The 19,895-nt window shown below is 48.2% G+C and overlaps 1 protein-coding gene across 1 annotated transcript; it reads left to right on the top strand.

The window, feature by feature from the left end:
* Nucleotides 1-365: 365 nt before the first annotated feature.
* RBP7 (retinol binding protein 7) lies at nucleotides 366-15,197 on the top strand. Its single transcript, XM_049618161.1, has 4 exons — nucleotides 366-494; nucleotides 12,202-12,380; nucleotides 12,503-12,604; nucleotides 14,948-15,197. Exons 1-4 carry the CDS (start codon nucleotides 422-424, stop codon nucleotides 14,996-14,998), a joined length of 405 nt encoding a protein of 134 aa, XP_049474118.1. The 5' UTR covers nucleotides 366-421; the 3' UTR covers nucleotides 14,999-15,197.
* Nucleotides 15,198-19,895: the final 4,698 nt, after the last annotated feature.

Genomic DNA, 19,895 nt, shown 5'->3' with positions numbered 1-19,895 from the left:
TGATAAGGTAAAGAAGATAAGCCTCTCTGTTTACGGAGACCGCTAGAGCTGGGTTTATTGACCTGCCATTTGCAGCCCAAACACTAATTAATGCCGTGAGTTTGAAGGAGATGCCCTTGGTCATTACCACGTAGCAGAGAAAGAAGTGTGGTTGGGAACACTGTCTGGGGCGCGCCTGGGTTTAGGGTTCAAGAGGAAGAGGAGCAGGAGCGGGGAGGCCCGGGGACGCAGGAGTGTCCGCGAGCACAGAAAAGCGCGGCGGAACGGGCTGGGGACCAAGAGGTGCGTCCCCCGCTCCCACTCCGCACGGCTCCTCCTCCTCGCGCTGCTGTCCCCACCGCGGCCCGCCCCCCTCCCCGCCCCGGCCCCGCAGATAGGCCGAGGCCCCGCCGCCCGCCGGCCACTGTCGCCCTGCCCCACCATGCCCGCCGACCTCAGCGGCACCTGGAACCTGCTCAGCAGCGACAACTTCGACGGCTACATGCTGGCCTTAGGTAGGACGGGAGGGGCGGCCCCGCCTGGCCTCGCTGTCCCCCGTCCCCCTGACCCCCGCCCTGCCACCCCCACCCCGTCCTCGGGCCTCCGTACCCCCACCCCGCCCCCGTCTCTCCGTCTCCGGGTCCTCTGGTCCCCGTAGCCCCCGTCCTCCATCTTTTCGTCCTCTGTCCCCTGGTACCACGCCCCCCACCCCCTCTCCCACCGCCCCCCTTATATTCACGTCTCCTCATCCCGTGTCACTACCTCGGACCATCCTTTGTCCCCACCCCCATCTCCTGGTCCTGACATCTCCCCGTCTCCCCATCCCCGCCCCCCTCCCCCCACCGCCCCGTGCATCGTCCGTCCCCACATCCCACTTCTGTCACCCCTCATCCCCTGGTCCTTCCTTCTCCCCGTCGCCCGTCCCTCCCCACTATGCACCCGTCAGTCGCTACCGGCCCTGCGGTCAAGGCTCCTGCCCCACCAGGGACACCTGGGTCGCCGGGCACCTCGCAAGGGGACTTGGGGGCACGATGGGATGCTCTGCCGCGGGGCTCTGGGCAGCCGTCTCTGCGCTTCCTGGAGCCCGGTGGCTCTGCCAGGGAGGTCGCCACCCTCCGGGTGGGGGCAGCTCCAGGCGCGCTCGGGTGCACGAGGTGCCCCCGCCCGGTGACTCTGGTGCCCTCTCGAGTTGGGGAATCGCCTTGGGAATCTTTAGTTTCCTGACTCCCTTCTCCCCCCCAGGGCTTGAGTGGGGACAAGAAACCCAGACCCCTTAGAAGCCACTCCTCTCGGCCCCTAGGACACAGTGCCAACCCCGAGGACTATCGTGGGTGCCCGGAGGGGTCGCTTCTTTGCCCCCCGCCCGGCTTCCCAGCGCTTAAAGGACAGCCTGGTCTGCACGGAGGAAGGGGGACTCTGTGGCCACCAGGGGGGTGGCGGGGGTCTGACTCATGTCCTTGCTTCCCAGACCCTTGGTGGTTAGAAGGCCTCCCTTCCTTACCCAGTCCCAGTTTGTCCTGCCCTGAGTCTCATTCTTCAGATTTGGTGGGTGGAGCCCTGCGTGCCCAGTGCTTTCTCCTGAATGACACCAATCAGTGGCACTTTTGACAGACGGTCTCCAGCTGCTGGAAGTATGGGGACCAGGTGTTTCCTCTGGCTTCTTCTCATTATTTGACACTGGGTCTCAGTTTTTTCCATCTGTAAATTGAAAGAGAGGGGTCCAGTTTTGGTTTTTTTCCTTTAAAAAATGGTGGTAAAATATACAAAACATAAAATTGGGCATTTTAACCATTTAGAAATGTACAGTTCCGTGGCTCCAGCGTGTTTTTAAGATTTCCGTGCCTTCGGTGGGTTTCTCTCCTCCCTTCCCACCTTGAGTAGGGACGTCTGGAGCTTCTCAAGCTAAGTCTGATTCAGAAGGACACAAAATGCTGTCCTGAAGGGAAGGAGTCTTTTCTCCTCATCCCATTTTAGGTCCATTGCCTGGGGCCCCTGTGAATTAGGCTAACAGAAGACAGATTAACAAGCGGAAGTTAGTTGACACCTGCCTGGTGAAGACACAATGCCGGCGCTCAGTGCGGAGTGGCTGGAACTTGAGCGCAGCAATAGAGCATCTTAGCCGGCCGAGAACTAACAAAATAAGGGCTGGTTGGGAAGGTTTGTTATGATTCTTCTGGTGCTCTCTCCAGGTTGGCTAGAGTCTAGAGTCGCCTCCCTGACTTGCGTCCGTCCGTCAGGAACAGTGAGGGACGGGGGACAACTTTACGAAAGTAGGTCCTGCTTTGGGGCCAGTGGCGGGGGTCGGGGAGGGGGGGAGGGCAGAGAGCTTTTCTTCTGTCAGCGTCTTCCCAGCCGTCTGCAGTTCAATATAATAATCAATGTGCCGAAGTGGTGTATTTGGGGGTGGTATGTTCTGCTACCCTTCAACCCGAATCTCATTGCCTTTCTGTTTCCAACTTCCAAGAAGGAATTAACGCTTATTCTTCCCAAAGGCGGTAGGTCCTGATGGTTTCCTTGTCTCTCCACTTGCCAAATTAGGGGAGGCATGTGACCATAAGCACTTTCTTCCCTGATCTATCTGGCTCGTATCTGGTTTACTTGTGTGGAGGATAAAGTGTTAAATATCAGGTGATGGCTTTGAACTTTGCCTTGCTGTATACTTTGTTTCTGGCAATTTCCATGGCTTTTGGAGCAAACCTCTGAGACCAAACGGAATGGAGTCGGCCATCCATGCAAGTGTGGGAAGACATCTTGAGCTAATCCATCTGGTATCACAAAGCAGGCTTCTTTTTTTCTTTTATTTATTTTGAGAGAGAGAGCAAGTGGGGAAGGGGCAGAGAGCAAGAGGAGAGCGAGAGAGAGGGAGAGAGAGAGAATCCCAAGCAGACTCCACACCACCAGGACAGAGCCTGATGTGGAGCTCAAACCCACGAACCGTGAGATCATGCCCTGGACTGAAGTCAGACGCTTAACTGACTGAGCCACCCAGGCGCCCCACAAAGCAGCCTTTTCAGTGTTGCAGTTAGTGTTTTTCAAATATGTGTTAGTCCATCGTTCACCTGTCCCCACACTGTCTTGCTTGTCTAACTTGTTTTTCCCATGATGTCAATACAGGCTTAACAATTATCTGCCACTGTATTAGATCCTAGGGGCTAACAGAGGCTGTTTATTTATTTCCGTGACTTACATTTATTTATCATCCAACTCACAAGCCATGGAGATTGAGTCAGCATCCTGCCTCACAACCCCTTTTCTTCCTTTGGGTTCAGGTTCCAGAAAGATACTGGATCCAGACAATACACTTAACTCTTACTTGCAATCTCTTTTCCACAAGAAATGTGAGTGTGCTAAGGATTTCTGGAATTGAGAGGCTACTTGATGTAACAGAACAGCTAAGCGGAAACCCAGATAACTTAGCCGTTGATAGTTGGTAATAGAATCACAGTTACATAACCCCTGGGGCGCCTGGGTGGCTCAGTCGGTTAAGCATTAAGCATCTGACTTCAGCTCAGGTCATGATCTCACAGCCCGGCTGTGAGTTCCAGCCTCGCGTCAGGCTCTGTGATGACAGCTTGGAGGCTGGAGCCTGCTTCGGATTCCATGTCTCCCTCTCTCTCTGCCCCTCCCCTGCTCGTGCGCTCGCTCGCTCTCTCTCTCTCTCTCTCAAAAATAAATAAACATTTAAAAAAAAAGTTACATAATCCCTGAGTTCCTTTACTTTCTTCATTTGTTAAGCAAGGTAGCTGGACCAGATCTGATATTCTAGGTATCTAAATTACAAACCGAGATATCTCTTAGCATTTTATACAGTAGCTGAAATCAGACTTAAAACTTATTGCCAGTTCCTAACGAGCTGAGAAGAAAATGATTTGGCCACATTGCTACCCGTATGTCAACACTCTCTTCTGCCTTCCGTGTGTAAAGAACATGGACTCCAGGGTCAACCCGTTTTCCCCCCTGGGTAGATTAGGGGCTCAGGACCAGATGGGTGTAGGGTTTTGTTTCTCTAGAACTAGCAGGATTTTCTTAGCCCACAGATTCTGTGCCTCACCCTGGATCCCAGACCTACGGAATCAGAATCTGCATTTAACTGGATTCTCAGGTGATTCAGATGCAAATTAAAATTTAAGAAATAGGGCTCTTTGATGCGTCAAGTCGTCATTAGGACAACTGCAGAAGGTAGGTAGGTAGGACAACTGTGCAGGTCCCCTTATATGAGGATTTTATATATAATATATATATATATATATATTATATATATATATATACACACACAGTACAGAATTGTAAATATATATCTATATACACACACAGTACAGAATTGTTCATCTATTTTCTTTTCCTTATGATTTTCTTGCTAACATCATCTTTTCTCTAGCTTACTTTATTGTAGGAATACAGCATATAATACACATAACATACAAAATGTGTATTATTTATTTATGTTATTGGGAAGGCTTCTGGTCAACAGGAGACTATTGGTAGTGAAGGCTTGGGGGAGTCAAAAGTTAGATGAGGATTTTTCAACTGAGTGCTCAGGTCCCGGGATAGGAACACCCCAACCCCTGGACTGTTCAACTGTGCCGTAAAACCGATTGTCCCTATTTATGTATATTCTTTTTTTTTTTTTTTTTAATTTTTTTTTTTAACGTTTATTTATTTTTGAGACAGAGAGAGACAGAGCATGAACGGGGGAGGGTCAGAGAGAGGGAAACACAGAATCTGAAACAGGCTCCAGGCTCTGAGCTGTCAGCACAGAGCCCGATGCAGGGCTCGAACTCGCGGACCGTGAGATCATGACCTGAGCCGAAGTCAACTGCCCAACCGACTGAGCCACCCAGGCGCCCCCCTATTTATGTATATTCTAATGCCAACCTATGCGGAAGTGTTCAGACCTTTCCTGAGGACTTTTGCCTCTGCTAATGGCAAGCTAATTTATTTATACTAACTCTCTCAAAGAAGACAGATAAATTAAGCTAGACCAAATGTATATTTATATTTTAAAACTTCTTAGGGAACATCAGAGAGCTACCAGAATAATGATGAATTATCATGCTGAGGTCTAGGAAAGAAGAATCCGGAGAGGCGAGCCCAGCACTTAGGACGGTTCCTACCTCAGGCTGTTTGGGAGATTCAGCTGCAGTTTGGGGAGCTTCATGGGATCGGTGGAGGGGGCAAGAGTGGGAGTCCTGAGTCGGTCAAGGGTGGACACTCTGTAAACACCCTCCTCTGGGTAGGATTCCGTACCTGAGGAGTAAGGGAGACCTGGAGGTAAATAGCTTTTGAATAGACTATTGTTTCACTTTGAATCGTCTTGGTGGTCCAGAAAAATCTCAAGACCCGAACTTGAATTAAAGTGCTTTCAGATAGGGGCACCTGGGTGGCTCAGTTGGTTGGGAGTCCAACCCTTGATTTCGGCTCAGGTCAGGATCCCAGGGTCAGGGGATCGAGCCCCACGTTGGGCTCCATGCTGAGCGTGGAGCCTGCTTAAGATTCTCAATCTCTCTCTCTCTCTCTCTCTCTCTCTCTCTCTCTCTCTCTCCCCCCTCCCCCCTCCCTCCCTCCACCCCTCCCCCACTTGTGCTCTCTCTCTTAGAAAAAAAGTACTTCCAGGTAGCTAGTGGCCTTAAAAGCAATTTAAAAACAAAAAACCCTCTTTGGAGGAAGAGAACATCACGCAAGTTCTTGAATTGTTTGTACAGAAACAATGCCCAGTAAATAATCACAGTTAGACAACTACCTAAGAAGATAAAAACCCATGACAGGAAAACTCTGGGAGGTGTTGGATAATGTCTGTGTGCGGTGATCGAGGTGATGGGACCATGAATGTTTGCTTGAGTCCAAACACGTTAAATTGCACATATTAGGTATGTACTGTTCTTTGTACATATCTTTATATGTATGTAAAGAACATATGTATATGTTCTTTATACCTCAACAAAGCTGCCAAGAGATAAAAAGACCCCAATAGCAAGGATCAATAGAAACAACAAACAATAGAAATGGTGTCTCCAGATGCCAGGATTATCAGAAATAGACTATGAAGCAGTTACGCTGAGCTTAATTTTGGCAAGGACCCAGAATCCATATGAAGGTAACAGAACAGAGTTGAAAAAAGAAACAAATAGAAATTCTAGAGTTGAAAAATACCAAGTGAACTTAGAAACTTGGTTTGCAAACCCTGTTCTTCAAATTCCTTTGTATGTCCCATGTTTTCAGAGATCAGGATGTTCCTATCCTCCATTATAGAGAGGGCACCTCTCATGTGAGGGTCTTAGGACCGGCCTCAGGGAAAAATCAGAAAGTTCTTCTAGCACAAACCATTCCTCAAATTTGTTCAACTTGAACTATTCAGTATGCCAAGCTACCATATTTTGGGGTAATGTGACCTGAACCCCATCAAGAACAGAGTTTCTGCTCGGGATAATGAAAAAGTTCTGGAATTGGATAATGGTGGTGGTTGTACAACATTATGAATATATTTAACACCATGGAATTGTATGCCTAAAAATAGGTAAAATGATACATTTTATGTTATGTATATTTTATCACAACAGAAAAGCTGTACTGCAAGGAGACTTCAGTAGAAAACCCACAATAAGTCCTACATTACATTTTTAAAAAATTACAGGGGTGCCTGGGTGGCTTAGTGGGTTAAGCGTCCGACTTCAGCTCAGGTCATGATCTCACCGTTCGTGAGTTCAAGCTCTGCATCAGGCTCTGTGCTGACAGCTTGGAGCCTGGAGCCTGCTTCAGATTCTGTGTCTCCCTCTCCCTCTCTGCCCCTCCCCAGCTTGCACTCTGTCTCTCTCTGTCTCTCAAAAATAAATAAACATTAAAAATTATTTTTAAAAACTAAGGTCATTTTAAATTCAGTTGTTTGAATTGATTAATAAGTACATTTTGTGAATTAGCATTCTCTCCTAACATAGCCATGTCTTATGACTTTACAGAATGAACTAAAACATGTTTGTTAAAGACAGAGGTTTATGGTGAGGCAACTAAAGATAGCTCCTATAATAAAAACCAGAGGACCCTTATTACTTTTGTTTTTGATGGGAGAAATATCCACCCAGGAAATCTGTCCCTTTTGACAAAAAACAGAGCTTGAGATCTCTGTCCTGGCTGAATAATGAACTTAACAAAGTGCTTAGTAAACTACACAATGTCTTAACATTTAGATTCTTTTAAAAAATAAGCACATAGCACACGGAAGGGATTTATGACACAGAACTGGAATAATCAAGGTGCTTTTGGGTTCGAGAAGATTGTTTTTAATTTTCCTTTGATTGGAGCAGATTCTCTTCTTAAAGGGAAACTTTGATTCTTCTGTTTTCACCTTCCTTGGTTATAAATTCCTAAGTACAGCGACTGCGCATTTAGAACTTTGATCTCTCTACCCCTACTCCCACCCCCAGTAAAGTGTATTTAAATAGGCCATTTCCCTGGGTGCCTGGGTGGCTCAGTCAGTTGAGCATCCGTCGCTTGATTTCAGCTCAGGTCATGATCTCATGGTTGGTGGGATCGAGCTCTGCGTAGGTCCCTGCCCTGAAAGGGCAGAGCCTGCTTGGGATTCTCTCTCTCTCTCTCTCTCTCTCTCTGCCCCTCCCCCGTGCGCGCGTGTGCACACACACACACACACACACACATACTCTCTCTCTCTCTCTCTCTCAATAAACATTAAAAAAATAATTAATAAAAATAAGTATGTCTTTGGCCTAGAGAGAGGGAAGGGTGGTGCCACAGCTTTAAGAAAGTGTGTCCCTCAGGGCACCTGGGTGGCTCAGTCAGTTGCATGTCTGATTCGATTTCAGTTCAGGTCATGATCCTGGGGTCATGGGATCTAGCCCTATGTCAGGCTCCCTCCTGAGTGTGGAGCCTGGTTGGGATTCTCTGTCTCCCTCTGCCTCTCTCCCCTGCTTGAACTCTCTCTCTCTCTTAAAAAAAAAAAGAAAAAAAAAGTACGTCTCTTCTTAAAGCTACTGTTCAACAAGCTCCAAGAATCTTCTCCAGCATTTAAAAAAAAATTTTTTTTAACATTCATTCATTTTTGAGAGACAGAGAAACAGAATGCAAGCAGGGGTGGGGTAGAGAGAGAGGGAGACACAGAATCCGAAGCAGGCTCCAGGCTCTGAGCTGTCAGCACAGAGCCCGACGCGGGGCTTGAACTCATGGACTGAGATCATGACCTGAGCCGAAGTCGGACGCCCGACCGACTGAGCTACCCAGGTGCCCCAGAAAAATGATTACTTATTTTTGAGAGAGACAGAGAGTGTGTGAGAGGTGGAGCGGCAGAGAGAGAGACAGAGGATCCCAAGCAGGTCCATGCTGACAGCAGTGAGTCTGATGTGGGGCTCGAACTCTCGATCTGCAAGATCATGACCTGAGCGGAAGTCAGACGCTTAACTGACTGAGCCACCCAAGCGCCCCTAAAGATTTTATTTTTAAGTAATCTCTACACCCAACTTGGGGCTTACAGGTTTTAAAACCATAACTGATGTAAAGTAATAACCTAAAGTTTGTTTTTTATTTGGTTGGTTAAGTTGGTTTTGTTTGACTTACACAATGGTGTTTAAGGAAAGTCAGCAATAACTTTTAAATTTGGCTTGGTCTTTTTAATAATGAGATAAATATTTTTTAAGGGTTTAGCCTCAATACTTAAATGTAAAAAAAAAGAAAAAAAAAGTTTCTTGGGCACCTGGCTGGCTCACTTGGTAGAGAAAACAACTCTTCATCTCAGGGTTGTGAGTTCGAGCCCCATGTTGATTGGACAGATTACTTAAAAATTGAAAAAAAAAAAAAGGTTTTCTCAAAATAAGGACATTTATCTTTTATTTGGAGTTTAGAAATACTGCAGGGGCCCTGCTCATTGCTTGGCCAATTTTCCTGGACTGGAAATGATGTGTGAAGCCCCGAGTAGCAGTTCATGTCAGATAAAAATGAATCTGTTAGGCAAACAGATTAAAACAGGGGTTGGTGTCTTGCTGGCTTAGTCAGTGGAGCGTGAGACTCTTGATATCGGAGTGGTGAGTTCGAGCTCCACGTTGGGTGTAGGGATTACTTAAAACTAAAATCCTTAGGGGCGCCCGGGTGGCTCAGTCGGTTGAGCGACCGACTTCGGCTCAGGTCATCATCTCACGGCTCTCGAGTTCGAGCCCCGCGTCGGGCTCTGTGCTGACAGCCCGGAGACTGGAGCCTGCTTCAGATTCTGTGTCTCCCTCTCTCTCTCTGCCCCAACCTACTTGCATTCTGTCTCTGTCTCTCTCAAAAATAAATGAACATTAAAAAAAAAAATTAAAAAAAAAAACCCTAAAGTCCCTAATGGAGCGCTTGGCTCACCACTTCGGTGTCCGACTCTTGATTTCAGCTCAGGTTACCATCTCACGCTCGTGACATCTAGCCCCAAGTCGGGCTCTGCATTGGGCATGGAGCCTGCTTGAGATTCTCTTTCTCCTTCTCCCTCTGCCTCTCCCTCTCTCTCTCTCTGTTTCTGGGGTACCTGGGTGGCTCAGTGGTTAAGGGTCCGGCTTTGGCTCAGGTCATGGCCTCGTGGTTCATGGGTTCGAGTACTGCATCAGGGTCTGTGCTGACAGCATGGAGCCTGCTTGAGATATATTCTCTCTCCCTCTCTCCCCCTCCTCTCTCTGCTCTCGAAATAAATAAACTTTAAAATAAGTAAACATTAAAAAAATCTTTAAAACAAATAGGGGTCAACTCAGGGGGCACCTGACTGGTGCGGTTGATAGAGCCTGCAACTCTTGATCTCTGGGTTTTAAGTCTGAGCCCCGTGTTGGATGTAGAGGTTACTGTAAAAATTTTAAAAGATAGAACCAAATGGGGCGCCTGGGTGGCTCAGTCAGTTAAGCGGCCGACTTCAGCTCAGGTCATGATCTCGCGGTCCGTGAGTTCAAGCCCCGCGTCGGGCTCTGTGCTGACAGCTCAGAGCCTGGAGCCTGTTTCAGATTCTGTGTCTCCCTCTCTCTGACCCTCCCCCGTTCATGCTCTGTCTCCCTCTGTCTCAAAAATAAATAAACGTTAAAAAAAAAAAAATCTTTGAAAAAAAAAAGATAGAACCAAACTACCTCCAATGAGGCACGTAACTCTCTTAAATGAAGATTCCCGGACATTTGTTTTACATAATAGGACAATCCTGACATGGGAGAACCATGTCCTAGGTCTCATAGAAATGGTAGGTGATGAGCCGGCATCCAGTGGTGGCTCTCTGCCAGGGAGACCATGTCACCTGCTCCTAACAGTCCAGTGGCACCCATCTGACTTCATTTTCTCTGAGTTAGAGCCCAGTGGTTCTTATGGTACCCCCACATTTCGTCTCAAGTTCCTCCCCCCTCCTTATTCTCCCTCATTATGCTCCAGCCACCCCAGGCTCCTGGTGGTTCCTGAACCCATCTGCACATCCTTGCGGGTGTCCCTGGGCTCCCTGGGACCTCTCCTGGCTGAAGTGTCACCTGGCTGTCCTAGTTTAAAAAAAAAAAAAATTAACATTTATTCACTTTTGAGAGACAGAGCATGAGTAGGGGAGGGGCAGAGAGAGAGGGAGACACAGAATCCGAAGCGGGCTCCGGGCTCCGAGCTGTCAGCACAGAGCCTGACATGGGGCTGGAAGCCACGGGACCATTGGCGAGATCGTGACCTGAGCTGAAGTCAGAAGCTTAACCAACTGAGCCACCCGGGCGCCCCCTGGCTACTCTAGTTAAAATAGCAACAGTTGCCAGGCTGGCTCAGTCAGTAGAACCTGTGACTCTTGGTCACAGGGTCATGAATTCGAGCCCCGTGTCAGACACAGGTTATTTAATAAATAAATAAATGAAATGGCAACAGTTACTTCTAGCTACATAATGTGCTCAAAGCTGCTAACAGGAAAACGGAGTTCGAGTCCACTGTCTATCAAAACCTGGAGCTTCTCAGCATTCCGTGTTTCTGTGTGTGGCTCTGTTTTAAGGTTTATTAACGATTTCCAAATGTACGATACTGTATGCATGAGTGCATGGCTTTTGACTTTTGTGTGTGTGTGTTGTTCAGACACTGTTCAAATGCTGTCTTAAAGTGTAAATACAGGGGTGCCTGGGTGGCTCATTCAGTTGAGCATCCCACTTAGGGTCAGGTCATGATCTCATGGTTTGTGGGTTCAAGCCCCACCTCGGGCTTTGTGTTGACAGCTCAGAGCTTGGAGCCCACTTCAGATTCTCTCTCTCTCTCTCTCTCTCTCTCTCTCTGCTCCTCCCCCACTTGTGTTCTCTCTCTCTCTCTCTCAAAAATGAATAAATAAACTTAAAAAAAAAAGTGTAAATACAGGGGCGCCTGGGTGGCCCAGTCACTTAAGCATCTGATTCTTGGTTTCAGCTCAGATCACAATCTCAGAGTTTGTGAGTTTGAGCCCCATGTCAGACTCCATGCTGACTGCACGGAGCCTGCTTAGGATTCTCTCTCTCCCTCTCTCTGCCCCTCCCCTGCTCATGCTCTCAAAATAAACTGCAATTTCAAAAAGTGTAAATACATAAAGCAGACAAAGGCAGAGTTGCTGTGTTTGAGTTTGGGCTGGGACCTGAGCCCTGTCCCCTTGGCTTCTGTGTCCTCTTGCCAGCCCCTGGGGGAGCTCCTGGAATGGCTTCTTCCAGGCCCAGCTGCAAATCCGTAACCCAAGGCACGGCCCACCAATGACTCTTCCCTGAAGGCTGGTCAAGCTTTTTTTTTTTTTTTTAATATATTTTTGAGAGAGAGAGAGAGAGGCAGAGAGACAGAGAATCCTAAGCAGGCCCCACACTGCCAGTGCAGAGGCTGACATGGGGCTTGAACTCACGAACAGAGGAGAGAGAGAGAGAGGGAGAGAGGGAGAGAGAGAGGGAGAGAGGGAGAGAGGGAGAGAGAATCCCAAGCAGACTCCACACTGTCAGCACAGAGCCCGTTGCGGGGCTCTAACTCATGAACCAGGAGATCATGACCTGAGCCGGAACCAAGAATCCCACACTCAACCAACAGAGCCACCCAGGTGCCCCTTGGTCAAGCTTTTTAATCAAGCCTCTAGATGGAGCTTTGCCAGGATAACTCCCTACAGATCCAATTTTGGCAACAAACGGCATTGAAATCGTAAAAGAAACATTAGCTATGAAATACAGTGGTTTGGAGGGCAGCTGCCAAACCCTTCGCTTTTGCGTCTCGAGTGAATGTTGAGATTTTTTTTCTTTTTTAAAAATTATTTTTAAGGTATTGACTTTGCCACTCGTAAGATAGCCAAGTTGCTGAAGCCACAGAAAGTGATTGAGCAAAATGGGAATTCTTTTACCATCCACACATACAGCAGCCTGAGGAACTACCTTGTTACGTTTAAAGTTGGAGAAGAATTTGAGGAAGAGAATAAAGGCCTGGATAACAGGAAATGCAAGGTAAAAGAATTCAAGTGATAACCTAGGCCCTTGATTTGGCGAGATTAACTCAGCGTCCTACTTAGTACCACTTTGAGGACACTGCCAGAGCAAGCCAGCATTTTCTCCCCTCTCTCACGCAGAGCCTGGTCACCTGGGACAGTGACAGACTCACCTGCATCCAGAAGGGGGAAAAGAAGAACAGAGGCTGGACCCATTGGATCGAAGGGGACAAACTCCACCTGGTGATTGCCACCTTTCATTCTTATGATACAATATTAAAGCACGACAGCAACCCCACCATTCTAATCCACCATTTGGGTTTTTTTTTTTTTTTAATGTTTGTTTATTTTGGTAGGGGAGGGGCACAGAGAGGGAGAGTGAGAGAATCCCGAGCAGGTTCTATGCTCATCGCAGAGCCCAATGAGGGGCTTGATCCCACAACCCTGGGATCATGACCTGAGCATATATACATACATATACATATATATATATATACAATAAGGGAGCTACTGGCTGCTTAATATTCCATCAGGTCGGTGAATTATCATTTTTGAAAAACATTTCCTTAATTTCAGTGTCCAGGGTATTGTTTCAGGGTGTTTTCTGCTACTGCTTTTTTTTTTTTTAAGTTTATTTTTATTTAGAGAGAGAGATAGAGAACAAGCGGGAGAGGGGCAGAGAGAGAGGGAGACAGAATCCCAAGCAGGTTCCCCACCGTCAGCTCAGAGCCTGATGCGAGGTCTAACTCACAAACTGTGAGATCACGACCTGAGCCAAAGTCAAGAGTTGGATGCTTAATGGACTGGGCCGCCCAGACGCCCCTGCTGTTGCTTAAATTCACGTAAATAGAGCTTTTTTGCATCCATGGGTTTATTTCCTTCGGAAGAATTCACAGAGAGGATCGTGGTCAGAGGCACACACATCGTTGCCTCTTGCTACCTCATTGCCTTACTTCCAGAAGAGTGTGTCAATCGCCAATGCCCCCAGCACTCCATGAACGGGCAAGTTCTAGCTCAAGCTATTCAGTAATTTCTAAATATAATTTAGAAGGCATAAAATTGTATATCAAGGATTGATCATGGCTTTGTAAATGAGAATTGCTTCCTGCTATATATATTATAATCGCTGACATTTCTTGAGTGACGACTTTGTGCTCAACTACTGTGCTAAATAAATCCTTGCGTGTGTTATCTCACTTGGTCTTTAAGACAGTCCTGTGAAAGGGACTCTATTTTTCCCATTTACAAATGAAGAGATTCAGATTTAGAAACTCTCCATGGCTGGTGAGTAGCGAGTCAAATCCAGGGCTGACAAAAATGTGTGCTTTCAACTCTATGCCTCTTTGCCTTAATGTATGTGAGATCTTGGCCAGAACCGTGGAAACAAAATTAGAGCACTTATGTTAAAGTTAGGTGTGTCTTTGAAGGTCTGGATAGTCTTTGATCGCCCAGACACTGAAGATATTTTGATTCTTGGGGCACCTGGCTGGCTAAGTAGGTAGGAGCAGGTGACTCTTGATCTGGGGGTTGTGAGTCCATGCACCACATTGGGTGTGGAGCTTACTTAAAAAAAAAAAAAAAAAGATATTTTGATTCTAGATTGACAAATCTGACATTCTTCTGACGATAAAATCAAAATCAAGACACTTGCCATCACAAAAATGTAATATGGAACTACAAAGAAAGACAAATACGTTTGAGGATATAGGTTAGTTGACTGTAAGAGGTAATGTGCAAATTGCATGCATCCTTCCTTGGCATAACTCTGCCCAAGCAGAGGAGAGAAGGGTCCTTGCTCTAAGGACACTCACAGGACAATTCTTACATGCTGTGATAGAACACAGAATCAATATTTGGTCTTGGTATCTGGTTCCTAAAACCCTTGGGATCTCCAGAGTAATGAGTGTCCTCTGTAGGCTAATGAGATGACTGGGGGCCGGGGTCTCCCAGATGGCCGAAGATTTATCAGTCATGCCTACGTAAGGAAACCCCCACAAACACCCCTAAATGAGAAAGGTTGGAGAGCTTCCTAGTTGGTGAAAACATCAACGCACTGGGAGAGTGGGCCCCCTGAAGGGCCCGTGGAAGTTCCGCACACACACCCCCCATCCTGTGTCCTATGCACCTCTCTACTTGGCTGTTCTTGAGTTGTATCCTTTATAATAAAGCTCTCCATAGAGAGAGATAGAGAACAAGCGGGAGAGGGGCAGAGAGAGAGAGGGAGACAGAATCCCAAGCCGTTTCTGTGAGCCGTTCTAGCAAATTCCTGACCCTGAGGAGAGGGGGTGGGAATCCCCATTTAATAGCTGGGCAGCCAGAAGTTTGGGTGGCTGGGGACTGGGTGTTTGATGTCTAAAGTTGGGGCTGTTTTGGGAGGCCGAGCCCTTAACCTGTGGGGTCTGCACTAGCTCTGGGTCGTCGGTGTCAGAATTGACTTGAATTGTTGGACACCCAGTTGGTGTCACCGAGCTGGAGGAGCAGGGTCGGAAGAGACACCCCAGCCCTGCTGTCAGAAGTGCTGTGAGTAATAATAATCAATAGCCCACATGCCAACTCATCTTTCTTCTCCCCTTCCCCTTTCCCTAGGAAATGTTCTGTGAAGGCCAAGTGTGCAAACAGACGTTCCAGAGAGCCTGAGCTGTCTCCGTCCCCAGAGCCCACGTGTGACAGCAGCCTTAATGGTGACTCCTCTTCCCAAATGAACAGATGTTACTCTGTCCGGGTTTGGCGACGGGAACTTGTGGTCGGGGAGACGCCTCACCACCTGTCCCCGAAGCCATTTACTCGGATTGTGGGAAAACTGCTCAGTTTCAATAAACCTGTCCAACGACTCTGACTTTTTCCTTCTAGATGTAGCGTGTGCCATTATTTTAAGAAGTATTTGAAAATCTTCCAGGCGCACCACGGACACACCAATGAACAGGATGTAATTCCGTCTTCAAGGGCTCGTGGGGAAAATGGACAAGCGAGCCCTCTGAACAGCGGTGATCAGCACAGGCAGCCCTGGGAGTCCGGGAGGGGATGGGCCAGTGGTGGCAAGGGGCCACCGGGGAGGGGTGGAGCCCGGAAGCGCAGGTAAGCAGGAAGCATGGGGAAGCCTTCTAGGTGAAAGGCTGGGGTGAGGGGAGGGATGTTTGAAGACCCGAAACATTGCTTCCCCTGCAGCGTGGGGGTATGTGGGCTGAGTGCGAGAGATGCCACGGGAGCCTGGAAGGCAGGCAGCGGCCCTATCGTGACGACTCTTGAAGGTCGGGTTACAGAGGGAAGATGTGTCCCCCAAAGCGACAGGGTGGCGGTTGCTGGCACTAAGCAGAAGATCTGCACAGCCAGGCTGGCTCACAGAAGGAACTCTGACTACAGTTGGAAGAAGGGGCTTGCAATTCGGGAGGCAGTGCTAGAAAGTGCTGCCGGCAATCCCCGTGTGAGATGGTGAAGGTCAGGAGCACCTGGGGCCCAAGTCTCAAATACAGTGAATGGACTGGGGGCTGGAGAGAAACAGCTAATTATTTACGACACCGAATCCATAGTCCAAGGTGGTGGATGACCTGTAGGGATGATGGAGGAGGAGGAAGATGGCCTGTTTGGGGTTCAGGGAGCTGTAGGAAGGAAGGTCAAGGCCAACTGGAAAGAAGGCAACACAGGGGCGCCAACACAGGATGGCTCAGTCGGTTAAGCCTCTGGCTCTTGGTTTCAGCTCAGGTCTCATGGTTCGTGGGATCGAGCCCCACCTCGGGCCCTGTGCTTGTTAGTGTGGGGCTTGCTGGGGATTCTCTCTCCTCTCTCTCTGCCCATTCCTCCCTCCCCTTTCTCAAAGTAAATTAATAAGCATTAAAAAAAGAAAGAAGGTAACACAATCAGAAGAATGAGGTCTGGATTTTGAAGTGCTGTGCCCAGTACAAGCCAGGCTGTCAGGAGATGATGTCAAGCATATAAACTATGCATATGGATGAGACTGTGCTGGACATTGCGTGTGTGTGTGTGTGTTTTAAGATTTTATTTATAAGTAATCCCTACACCCAACATGGGGCTTGAACTCACAACCCTGAGATCAAGAGTCGCACGCTCCCCCGACTGAGCCAGCCAGGCACCCCAGGGACACTGAGTTTAAAGTGAGAGAGGGGTGGCTCAGTCGGTTGGTCGTCTGCTTCTTGGTTTTAGCTCAGGTCGTGATCTCGTGGCTCGTGGGTTCAGGCCCTTCATCAGGCCCCGTGAAAGCAGCGTCGTTCCTACTTGGGGTTTCTCTGCTCCTCTCTCTTTGCCCCTCCCCTGCTTGAGCTCTCAAGATAAATTTTTTTTTTAATTTTTTTTTAACATTTATTTATTTTTGAGACAGAGAGAGACAGAGCATGAATGGGGGAGGGTCAGAGAGAGAGGGAGACACAGAATCCAAAACAGGCTCCAGGCTCTGAGCGGTCAGCACAGAGCCCGATGCGGGGCTTGAACTCACGGACCGGACTGTGAGATCATGACCTGAGCTGAAGTCAGACGCTCAAGGGACTGAGCCACCCAGGCGCCCCAAGATAAATACATTTTTAAAAAAAGAGCTAAAGTGAGAGAGAAGCCTGAGATACAAAAGCTGCGAGAAGGGGGGACAGAGGGGCGGCACCCGGGAAGCGAGGGCAGGGAACGTTTCCGGGCGGACGCAGTGAAGGGCCCCGGCTGAGATGGCCTAGGTGGCCAGAAGGCAAGCAGCAGTGGGACCGGCGCTGGGCCAGCACGCCAGGAGCGTGGGACCAGAGGAGATGAGCGAGTATAGACAGTGAGTGTTTGGCCGACGAGTGGAAGGAACGTGGGGGTAGTTTCAGGGAATCTTGCGAGGGAGTAACTAGTTCCCTGGATCACCGAGTCTATGCAGGAGAAGGAAAGTCAGCAGAGGACTAATGTCCACTGAGCGCCTACGATGTGCTAGGCTGTAAGCTGGGCTTTAGGGCTCCGAGGAGAACAGCTGAGTAAAGGTCTATGCCTGGAAGGAGCTGGCAGTGTGCAGGTAATGACAGACTTCAGTGAGAAATTAAAGTCCGGGTATCAGATGTCACTCTTGCTCCAACTAACAGAAACCAGCTTGTTAGTTTGACCCTTAGACACAATGACATCAGGGGCCCCTGGCTGGCTCAGTCAGTTAAGCGTCTGACTTCGGCTCAGGTCATGATCTCGCAGTCGGTGAGCTTGAGCCCCGCATCAGGCTCTGTGCTGCCAGCTCAGAGCCTGGAGCCTGCTTCAGATTCTGTGTCTTCCTCTCTCTCTGCTCCTCCTCTGCTCGTGCTCTCTCTCAAAAATAAATGAACATTAAAAAAGGAAAGAAAGAAAAGAAAGGAAGGAAGGAAGGAAGGAAGGGTGACTTCAGAGCCAGAAAAAGTTAGAAGATTGTCAGTCCAATGAGATATTGTGACCCCACCAAACAGAAAGACTATGAAATTGTTTCAGGGTAGAATCAGGTAGTAAGTGGATTAGCTGACAGTGTAGATTGACATCAGATTTGAGAATTGTGTGATGAGTAATCTGAATGGGGGGCCGTGGGCTGTGAGGGCTCCCCTTTGTGGAAATCTCCTGCTCCCTAACATAACGGCTCTGCCTGGAGGCCACGAGAGACAGTCGGCTCTTGTGGGAGGCAGAATTTTATCAACATTTGTGAATTTATCCAAATACGAACAAGTGTGCAAATGCCCGGAATTTGGCAGGGAACAAAACGAAAAGTTTCTCCGCTCCTGGACCTTCCACTCCCATGGGAGGAGGAGATTAGAAACATAAGTTAAAAATAGAGTGCATCACATAGTGGTAAGAGCTACAGAAAAATAATACCTCAGGATGTTGGTGGTGACCTTCAAGTAAGATGATTAAGAAGGACTCAGAGGGGCGCCTGGCGGGCTCAGTCAGTTAAGCGTCCGACTCCTGATTTCAGCTTGGGTCATGATGCCAGGGCTCTGTGCTGAGCATGGAGCCTGCTTGAGATTCATATTCTCTCTCTCTCTCTCTCTCTCTCTCTCTCTCTCTCTCTCCCCCCCCCATCCCTCTCCCCTGTTTGCACATGCTCTCTCCCTCTCTCTCTAAAAAAAAAAAAAAAAAGGACTCACAAAAGTGAGTCTCAAGGTGAGGAACAAGCTGTGTGGATAGCAGCGCGGGGGGAGGGGGGGCACAGAATCAGTGCAAAGGCCCTGGGGTGAGGATGTGTGACGTGCTAGAGATGCAGCTGGGAGGCTGAGGGTGCAAGGCCGGGAGGACGCAGAGACGAGGTCGCCTCTGGGAGAACTCTCAGGAATCTCATCTGCTAAGATTTGCTGCTTTGCGGGCCCTGGAAGCACCGACTTCATTCAGTTCAGGACACAGAAGCGGTGACTTTACATCTCTTTTAGCAAAGCTGTGCCCCCCTCTACCTCTGCCTGCAGGCTAACCAGCTCCATTCTGGCTGGCCCTCACCCCTCCTTCTGGCACAGGACTCGACCCAAAGCAGCAGCGAACAACCTGCGGCAGTTCTCTGCCTTTCTTGTGCAAACTCTAGTTCAGATGGAGCAAATAGCGAAGGAGGCGAAGTTCTTATTTATAGGATGTCAACTGATAGATGGGAAAAGAATAGCAGATTCAGAAGATCACCATTTTTCACCCTTCGAGGAAAGGATGGCCCCGAGCAATAATCATCATCAGTGGTTGAGAACGTGATTCTACGTGGCCTTAAGAGAGTCTTTGAAATGAACGGGTCACGCTGACACCCCCACAGGAACCCACTGATGAATCTTATCACTCAAGGTGGGGCCGGGTACTGTGTGTGTATGACATGATGCATTAAGAGATGGCCATAGGAGTACCTGGGAATCCTTTCTCTTCTCCTTTTTTTAAATTTTAATGTTTATTTTAGAGAGAGAGAGAGAGAGAGAGAGAGACTGAGCCTGAGCTGGGGAGAGGCAGAGAGAGGGAGACACGGAATCTGAAGCAGGCTCCAGGCTCCGGGCCGTCGGCACAGAGCCCTACGTGGGGCTCGAACCTTGAACCGCGAACCATGAGATCATGGCCTGAGCGGAGGTCAGACGCTTAACCGACTGAGCCACCCAGGCGCCCCTCTGTGAATCCTTTTTCAAAAAAGGAACTAAATCAGCCTGTAAATCTAACTACTGGTTCATAAGGAATGTGGGGAATTCAATTCTAGAAGACAAATAAGTGATTATGTCACCCGATAACATAGCATGATAAAAATAGGGGTAAGGAGGCTTGTTCTAAATTAAAAGAGGTAACGAAGTAGGAGTCTCATCAATCAAATGCAATATGCGTATGCATATCCTGATTAAAATAAAACAAACCTAAAAAGACTTTAGGGACTCCTGGCTGGCTCAATTAGAAGAGCATGCGACTCTGGATCTCTGGGTTATGAGTTCGAGCCCCACGTTGGGTGTGGAGGTTACTTAAGAATATATAAATAAACAAAAACACAAAGATGTGATATGTTTCTTAAAAAAAAAAAAAAAGACATATCTGGAACGTGTAGTGGCTCAGTCGGTTAAGTGTCCGACCTCGGCTCAGGTCATGATCTTACAGCTTGTGAGTT

This window comes from Panthera uncia (assembly GCF_023721935.1).
Source record: "Panthera uncia isolate 11264 chromosome C1 unlocalized genomic scaffold, Puncia_PCG_1.0 HiC_scaffold_4, whole genome shotgun sequence".
NCBI lineage: Eukaryota > Metazoa > Chordata > Mammalia > Carnivora > Felidae > Panthera > Panthera uncia.
Note: the sequence above shows the minus strand (reverse complement) of the source record. Positions and strands in the feature narration are given on the sequence as shown.